We start from the raw sequence: 8793 nt of genomic DNA, 5'->3' as shown, positions 1-8793 counted from the left end.
TACGTAAGAAAAGTTGATCAAATTCTTCATTATTCAACCATAGGAATATTAGGAAACTCGTAGCTCAAATTAATCCAAGAAGCGACCCCACTAGCCTTACAAAAAGAGGCCCATGACAAGATTGATAGCAATGAAATTTTACACACCGAGGCACAAAAAGAAAATCCCAACACAAAAAACTTTTCAGCATGGGCTTTATATCTTCTATAATGGGCTGTAAGGCCCAGTTTATGTTTGAGAAGTTCTTATGTGTAGACCAACCTGGAAAATAGTTATATTTGTGAGTAATTTTCACTCAATGGCAAAAGACTTCTTGAGCCACCTGTATCTGTGAGTAATTTTCACTCAATGGCAAAAGACTTCTAGAGCCAGCTGGTGTCTGAGATTTTTCTTCTAAAGGGGTAAGTTTAAGTTTTATTATTATTCACTCTTTTTATGGGATGTACTCTTTTTATGGGATGTACTCGACGACTTTTAGCGAAATAAAAATTAAAACATTCAAACGAAAATCAGAAGTTAGGTGCCACAATATTCCAAAATTTGTTTCTTTTTTGGTAGAATCAATATTTTTTTCATCCACATGAATTAATTGAAATTTGCAACAAAGATTCTAGTATTTAGTATTTGTTTCAAATGTTAAATTGCACTAGCACTCCTGGAACTTTCAAGTTGTTCTATTAAGGCTCCATAATTATGTTTTTTTTCTTTTGGGGGGGTCATTTTGGTACAATATCTTTGATACTACATCAATATTTAGGCCCGTCTATTAATGCCCAGTCCATTTTCTACCAAACGGAACACCCAGCCTCAGAACACATATGGGTCTCAGGTGAGCCAAAATGTTTTTGCATCCAATAATGAAAAAATGAAGGAAATATTGAGAAAACCAAGGATGAAAGTAGGAATTTGTCTTTGAGGAACCAAAACATGAACAATAAAATTTTTTGATCATTCAACATTCAAGAATAAAAAAAATATATTAAAATTCAAATCTAAATTAGTATACAAAAAATAGAACTAGTGTCTATTTTGTATTAACAAAATATAAATAAAATAAAAGACACAAATAACAGTTTTTGAATATATTTGATATTATTTAGGATATTTTAAAATGGAAACTTTATTGGTGGGTCTCACGCCATAAGAACTCTCATTTTCTGATCTCCCTTGGGAGGAAAGAATATGGTTGGTTCAGGAAGAAAACGGATCCCTCAATTTTCTATTCCCTCTTTTCCAATCATTTTGATCCTCTTTTTTCTTTTATGGAATTATTTTGATCCTTAAGTTAAGAAACTATTGTCATTTTAGTACTTGTAATCTCACTTGGCACACAAACACGTAGCTAATAGAATAATTAGGAATAATTAATTACTAGTATTAAAAAAGCACATCTGCATCTAAATAAATAAATAAAAATCAACATCAACATCAAAAAAGAAAAAAGAAATAATGATTTTCTAAAGAAAATAAATAAAAAATGGAAAAAAAACACTCTAGTTTCCTTTTATTTTCTTTCATTTCTTGCGAAAGTTAGCGTTGCCTGTGATCAAACCATTCCAATTCTTGGAACAAACCTCGCTGAGTATTTCTCTAGAAGAAGCTTTGAGGTTTGGATTTTATTTTCTCTCTTTCTCTAGCTTCCTCCATTTGTTTGTACATCTATAGGATGCTGGAGGATACTCAATATTTCAAGAAAAGTTCAAACATGTTGAGCATTTCTTCATTCGGGCAAGTAAGGGATTGGGACATTCTAATTTCAATACGGTATGCAGAGTCCAAGTTAGGCGTGATTCATAAAGTCGAAGTTGTATATTCATAGACAATTTTAATTCCCAAACACAAATAAATAAAGCTATGCCCTGTTATCTCGTACACTTAAATTTTTGCTACATCTTGTGCACTTAAATTAGTACAAGACGAATACGTAAAAATAAAAGAAGTCACATTTTCAAGAGCTAAAACAGGAATATTTTCATTCAATGGGACAACTCTAATTGAACAGCCTGGTTGATTAAGGAATATTAATTATCTGCACAACAATAATTTATCCTCTGTAGGAGGCAGGGCAGCCACTAATTATTTATGAATTGATCGCTTTTTTTTTATATTTTTTTTATGATAATAACATGAATTAATTGTTAACCATGCATATGAGTACTGAATATATAAATAGGTGTAAAGCAATTTCTACAACTGGGCTATTGCCACTCCAAAATATATTGCCCGGTTTTTCAGCATTGTTTATTAACTTAATCAATTACACATTCACAATTATAAAGTTATAAATATTTTTTTCCTCTTAAAAAGACTTTAACAAATAAATATACCACGCACTAAGCAAAAAAGAAAAATTGTTGTAGATAAGGATAGCTATCATAAATCAAGGGACCAATTATTTGTCACACAAAAATCAAGTGTCTTTATGCTATCATATATGTGAAGAATAATTGCCCCAGTTCCACTGTGGTGTTAACTTTCCTTGCATTTGATTCTCAAAAAAAAAAACTTTCCTTGCATTTAAAATATAGCTGATTGACTTGATTCACCTGATTGAAATGATGAACTAGTTGAATTTAAATTGTTTCCTACATCCCCAATCAGTCTCGTTGGTGATGATGATAGGAAAGGTTTGGAAGGCATTTGTAAGCATTCAACTTCTCCTTCAAGCATTTCTACAACTTTGTTCATTGAAGGACGGTCACTAGGCTTCATCTGTATGCACCACAATGCGACTATGATCATCTTCTTAACAATTTTCTTCTCCTCCTCTCTGGCATCTTCTATTTCTATGTCATTTCCTGCGCTAAATTGGCCATAGACCCAAGTTGGGAAGTAAATTTGGCTTGAATGGTCTGCAAATGCATTCACGTTCTTTCTTCTATTGGCCATTTCCAACAATAACATGCCAAAACTATAAACATCAGCTTTATAAGATACCCTTCCAATGTTTTTATAGAACAACTCTGGAGCTATATATCCTAATGTTCCCCTTGCAGCAGTCAAAGATACTATACTATCATCTATTGGATAAAGTTTTGCAAGTCCAAAATCAGAAATTTTTGGGGTGAAGTTCTCATCAAGAAGAATGTTATGAGGCTTGATATCAAAATGCAAAATTTGCATGTCACATCCTCGATGCAAATATTCAATTCCACGAGACACTCCAAGAGAAATATCGTATATTTTCTCAATACTTAAGGTGATATTCCCTTCTTGAGAAAAAATGTACTTGTCAAGAGAACTATTAGACATGAATTCATATACAAGGGCACGCTTTAGTCCCTCAGCACAGTAGCCAATAAGTTGCACCACATTCTCGTGGTGAATTCTTCCAATTGTGGCAACTTCATTGATAAAGTCTTGACCGTTTGCTTTGGACTTACCTAACATCTTTATAGCTACAAGATGGCCACTTTGAAGCTTTCCTTTATATACAGAACCATAGCCTCCTTCACCCAATTTATCTTTGAAACCTTTGGCCATCTTTCTAATTTGTGAGAAAGAGTACCTAATTGGCACGAGGTTATTTTGGCTTTGCAGAAATTCTTCGACAACGTCATACATTGATAAATGCCTTCTACACCACTTATATATAAAAAACGCAATAACACAAGGAATCCCCAACACAATTTTTGCTGCAAGTTGTAGTCCTGTGTCGGAACATCAGGAAAATAATTACTATAAGAAAAAAAATATGTTCCCATAATTAATGCTCTTATCACTTATAGTTTTTGGTTGAAAACATAACTACGACTTACAACTAACCGCATTCATGAATCGTAATAATCAAGAACAATAAGTACCGTATATTTCGTGTAAATATCACTTTCATTTTTATCTTCTTGCAATGCGCTACTTCAAACTCAAAGTCTTAATGATCTGCTAAAAAAAATTAAATAAAGTAGATAAAAAAAGAGACACAGGTTCTTCTTACCTATGGTAGCCACTATTGCCGCCAAAGTAACTGCAAGATATATAAGAAAGATGAATTATTTTTTTTTCTTCTAACATAAATTAAATTAATTAATCAATGAAATAAATGACATAAATAACTTCAAATGTCCAGGGCATAATAAATCAACTTTAAGTCATTAACAACTTTCCCCTGGTCCTTACCAAAGGAATAAATAGGAATATGCTAAACGTGTACTACATGTTTTACTACATAAATCTTACAAGCTGACAATTAATGTAATTGGTGGACTTCAATGGTTTCAAAAATAAATATTTGAATTGCCTATTAGTGATTGGGAGTGAAGAATTTGACAATCCCCCATTGAGACTAACAAGTAAAATTTTAATTAAGTTATAGAAAATGTGCAAACATGCATAGATTCCTAACTCTTTGTTATCGCAGAACCAGAGAGATGAAAGGTACAAATTTTTAATGGAAAGAAGAAGCTAATTTCTTAAGGAATTCCATATTTTCCCTTTTCATTTCCTCATACCTAAAAAGCCTGAGATCAATTTGTTGCCCGAGTACATGGTTATTGCTCTACATGTGTTATCACTAGGCACAATTACTCATGCAATTTTATTCCATTGTCCATTCTAAATTATCCTTCAAACAACTTTTTTCAGATAGAAACCTCACCTCTGACGATATATAGGATAATGAAAAGGAATCCGCCTGCTTTGACAAATAAAAGAATATAACATCAGCATTTGGAACCTTAAAATTAAAAACCAAATCATTATAATTAAACTACAATAAATATTACCCTACCATGTCAATTAGATTAATCGGTTTTGATTTTTGCTATAGAATTTCAATACATGAATGGTTTGTGGCAGTGGAGAAGTGAAAGAGTTCAGAAAAGAAGAAAATGTGCAGAAGGAAAACAGTGGTCAACAACACGGTATGAATATAATTTATGGCTTTCTTTCTAGCATTATTTACCTATATTGAAGCAACCAACGTGGTTCCCGTGATCGAGGTAGCAATCATCATCGCTCCATCTTCCGCAATAACTTTTACAAGTACCTCTGAGCCATGAAAGTTCAAAACCGTAAACCAATTCATTGGGGACGTCTGCACAGGAAATATTGATTGGGCCTTCATTTCCTGGCCAAGAGGTTATGAACATCTGCTCTATTTTGCACCAGTCCACCACATCGTTTGCGTTCGTTCTACCAACCTTAACATATCTATATCTCTTGAAATGAGAAATAGAAGAGTTGGAAGAGTACTGATCTCCACTGTCAATATTGCAAGTAGAAGCTCCCAAATAGAATGGAGAATTCACTGGTTTTTCACAGCTCATCCAAACCACACTCCTTGACAGTTCAGTGTTCCTTGTCCACTTCGGCAGATAAGTGGTATATGCAGAAGGATATTGACTGAAATTATGGCGATTTAAAGAATAACTCGGGGTGGAGGAGTAATTACCCTTCTGTATACCTGAGTCCGCAATCCGGATAGTGTAGTTATTGTAATTGATTTCCTTTACGTAGTATCTTCTTTCAAATAAGGATAGCACCGTATGATTGTTCTCACACGACAGCTCATACCTTGAGTCCCCGCACTTTTCTGGGTCGTTCTTCAATCGAAACGGAAAGCTTATGTTGTGGATGTTGCCACAGGAAGAAGGAGCACAGTTATGATTAACCTTAGCAGTAGCACTACAAGTTTCATGGACTAGAACAAGAGCAATAAAGGCCGTGAGTACAGCACTCAACGTTAATCCTCTTGCCATTTTTTGATGAACAAATCCTCTTGCCATTGAGGTAGATGAATTTTTCCGATAGTACATAAACAAATAATAATAAAAACTTCTTGTGGTACCGTGTTAAAAATATCTTCCAACAAGAAAGTGAAAATTAGAGTTTCCACTGAATGAAGGTGAAGCGCAATTTCGTGGTAGTCAAACAATATCAACATCAATATCTGGCGTTTGCACACACGTCATCATCATAATAATTTGACAGTTATTAATGTTTTTTTTTTTTAAATTTATTTTTTACATTTAGTGAAATTAATCACACACTAGCACGCTTGTTATTAATTACTCCAAATTTGTTAGGAGTAGGTGAGGATTCCATAATAATCCATATACTCTCCATCTAAGTTAGTCTTTTGATATCTGGGAGTGCGAGAAGCCTTTCCAGACCACAGATATGGATATTTCCCTAAGAATGGTTATCCCAACCTTACTGTTGTTTGTGCTTTTCATCGTAGACCTTGGCGAAGGCCACAATTGGTGTCCCGTACGGTGTGGAGACCATGGCCCAGACATCCGATTTCCTTTCCGACTCAGCAAAGACAGGCAGTTTTTTTTTTTTTTTTTTTTTTTTTCAACCAAAGGAACATTATTTTAGAACTAGACTTGTAGTGTCTGTATCCATTCTTGAAGTAATATTTTTTTCTTCCATTCAAAAAAAAATTATTTTAGAATTGGGCTTATGTCGTAAGAAAAATTATTAGGTATAGTTAGAGTAGAGCATAAAGCAAGCTAGTGCTTCATTCTTTTACATAAATTATGAATTTTACATAAATTTAATTAGTAGGACTCACTATTACATGATAGAAGAGAGTTTAAATTGTACTTTCATAATACTAAATAATTATGCATGTGTCAAAAGCCCTTGAATAGGTGGGTAGCTCATTAGTTGAAACTAAACCTTGCAATATCAATATAAAATTTACCTAAAAATTTTAGCACAAGTGTGGTAATTGATTAATTGAGGAAAACTCATTGCTTATCACATTAAAAAAGAACACAATTTCTGAATGCAACACTACCTTGCTAATAAAATGAATTATTCCACATCTTAGGAGTACAATAACTTGATACTTCGTCATCACATAATATCTTATTCTACTAAATAAAGTCACAGTAGAATTCACTATTTATATAAGAGAAGGGACTATCATGTTTATGTACACATGAATTGCCTAAATATTGTTCGGCTAATAGTGATCAACTTTTACACAATTATCTTTTGTTTATTGATTAGTGTAATTAGAAGTTGATCATGCTAAGATATTTTACAGGTAAATCAAGACAAATAGTGACCACTGGTGAGTTGTCCGTTGGCCATTTGAAAATTTAGTGTAAATTACTTTTTGTTTTCTTGACTCATGAATATTTAACATGTAGGTTCCATCTTGGGTTCATTTCTTTTGGTACTAGTAGTCTATGCACTCTACCGAGTCTATCGCTATGACAAAGCAGAAAAGGAAAATCAAGCTAGGATTGAAAAGTTTTTGGAGGATTACAAAGCTTTCAAGCCCACAAGGTACTCATATAATGATGTTAAAAGAATTACAAATCAATTTACTGAGAAGTTAGGGCAAGGAGCCTATGGAACAGTGTTCAAAGGAAAGCTTTCGAATGAAATCCATGTAGCCGTGAAGATCCTGAACAGTTCCAAGGGCAATGGAGAAGAATTCATAAATGAAGTGGGAACAATGGGTAGAATCCACCATGTTAATGTGGTTCGAATGGTTGGCTTCTGTGCTGATGGATTTAGAAGAGCTCTAGTTTATGAGTTCTTACCAAATGATTCACTAGAGAAGTTCATTTCCTCAGTAGATTCTAAACGTTTCCTTGGTTGGGAAAAGCTACAAGACATTGCTCTCGGCATAGCAAAAGGAATTGAATATCTTCACCAAGGATGTGATCAAAGAATCCTCCATTTTGATATTAAACCTCATAATATTTTGCTAGACCAAAATTTCAATCCAAAAATTTCTGATTTTGGTCTGGCTAAGTTGTGTGCAAAAGATCAAAGTGCAGTGTCCATGACCACAGCTAGGGGGACCATGGGTTACATTGCACCTGAAGTGTTCTCTAGGAACTTTGGGAGCGTGTCTTACAAATCAGATGTTTACAGTTTTGGAATATTGTTGCTTGAAATGGTTGGAGGTAGGAAAAATGTTGACATAACTACGGAGAACACAAGCCAAATATATTTCCCAGAATGGATCTACAATTTGTTAGAGCAAAAGGAAGACCTACGAGTTTATGTTGAGGATAATGGAGATGCTAAAATTGCAAAGAAACTCGCAATTGTGGGACTCTGGTGCATCCAGTGGCACCCAGTGGATCGTCCTTCAATGAAAGTTGTGGTCCAAATGTTGGAAGGAGAAGGAAATAAGTTAGCAATGCCTCCTAATCCCTTTGCGTCTACGGGCCCCACAAAAATCAATGTAAGTATGCCTGCAAGGCGTCTGAACCAAGAGTTAGAAGTCATCCTAGAATCAGAGTAGGAGTCCTCGACAACAATAAAAGTTGCAATCATTTTGTATTCAAGGATTGAAATTATTAACTTTGTGGTCAATGTAGGGACTTCAAGTTTTCTTATATCAGGTTTATGTAAAATTATACTTAATTCCTATTGAGATAGTAAAGAAAATACAGTTAAATTTTTGTTGTTTATAAATGTTTTTATATTTATTTTTATAAAATTTCATAGTTTCGTAGACTAAGGCTTTATTTCCTTATTTTAGATAGGTTTTAAGAGAATTTGAGTCAAACTTGAGCCCCTTATAAGATTTGTTTAAGAATATGTTTTCGCTAAATTTTTATTTTTAGCTTAATTCGGTGCTTAACCTGAATGAAGTTTCCCGAACAAGGACTTGCTCGGTGCTTTCCAATATAAATTGGTGGTTGTAGCCTTACGGCATTTATACTCCTCTCTAAATAAAAAAAAATTCAAAGATTATTAATTGGTTTTTTTTTTCCTAATGGATTCTTGAGAACTTTTTGCTCTTCCATAACATTTTATTGGGAGAAAATTGGCAAATTCCCTTTTTGTGCAAACAAAGCAGCATTTTGCCCACATTTCCCG

At 33.7% G+C, this 8793-nt stretch overlaps 2 protein-coding genes across 2 annotated transcripts; one reads left to right on the top strand and one right to left on the bottom strand.

Annotated features, from left to right (window-relative positions):
- Positions 1 to 2170: 2170 nt before the first annotated feature.
- On the bottom strand, positions 2171 to 5793 carry LOC111987378 (rust resistance kinase Lr10). The gene is made up of 4 exons (XM_065768736.1): positions 4901 to 5793; positions 4595 to 4630; positions 3935 to 3964; positions 2171 to 3650 (listed from the first exon to the last, which is right to left on the bottom strand). Exons 1-4 carry the CDS (start codon positions 5751 to 5753, stop codon positions 2518 to 2520), a joined length of 2052 nt encoding a protein of 683 aa, XP_065624808.1. The 5' UTR covers positions 5754 to 5793; the 3' UTR covers positions 2171 to 2517.
- Positions 5794 to 6304: 511 nt separating this feature from the next.
- On the top strand, positions 6305 to 8379 carry LOC112026389 (rust resistance kinase Lr10). Its single transcript, XM_065768735.1, has 2 exons — positions 6305 to 7021; positions 7101 to 8379. The coding sequence occupies exons 1-2, from the start codon at positions 6976 to 6978 to the stop codon at positions 8210 to 8212; spliced, it is 1158 nt and encodes a 385-aa protein (XP_065624807.1). The 5' UTR covers positions 6305 to 6975; the 3' UTR covers positions 8213 to 8379.
- The last annotated feature ends 414 nt before the right edge of the window (positions 8380 to 8793 follow it).

Source organism: Quercus suber, unplaced genomic scaffold (assembly GCF_002906115.3).
Source record: "Quercus suber isolate HL8 unplaced genomic scaffold, Cork oak 2.0 scaffold_991, whole genome shotgun sequence".
NCBI classification, from domain to species: domain Eukaryota; kingdom Viridiplantae; phylum Streptophyta; class Magnoliopsida; order Fagales; family Fagaceae; genus Quercus; species Quercus suber.
The sequence above is the reverse complement of the archived record's forward strand: the minus strand, read 5'-3'. Positions and strand labels throughout refer to the sequence as shown.

Coding starts and splice junctions, on each gene's coding strand:
- LOC111987378 (XM_065768736.1), bottom strand. CDS start 5,753: ATGTACTATCGGAAAAATTCATCTACCTCAATGGCAAGAGGATTTGTT. Junction 3,965..4,594: donor TATCCTATATATCGTCAGAG/GTGAGGTTTCTA, acceptor TATATCTTGCAG/TTACTTTGGCGGCAATAGTG. Junction 3,651..3,934: donor GGCAATAGTGGCTACCATAG/GTAAGAAGAACC, acceptor GTTCCGACACAG/GACTACAACTTGCAGCAAAA.
- LOC112026389 (XM_065768735.1), top strand. CDS start 6,976: ATGCTAAGATATTTTACAGGTAAATCAAGACAAATAGTGACCACTG. Junction 7,022..7,100: donor AAGACAAATAGTGACCACTG/GTGAGTTGTCCG, acceptor TTTAACATGTAG/GTTCCATCTTGGGTTCATTT.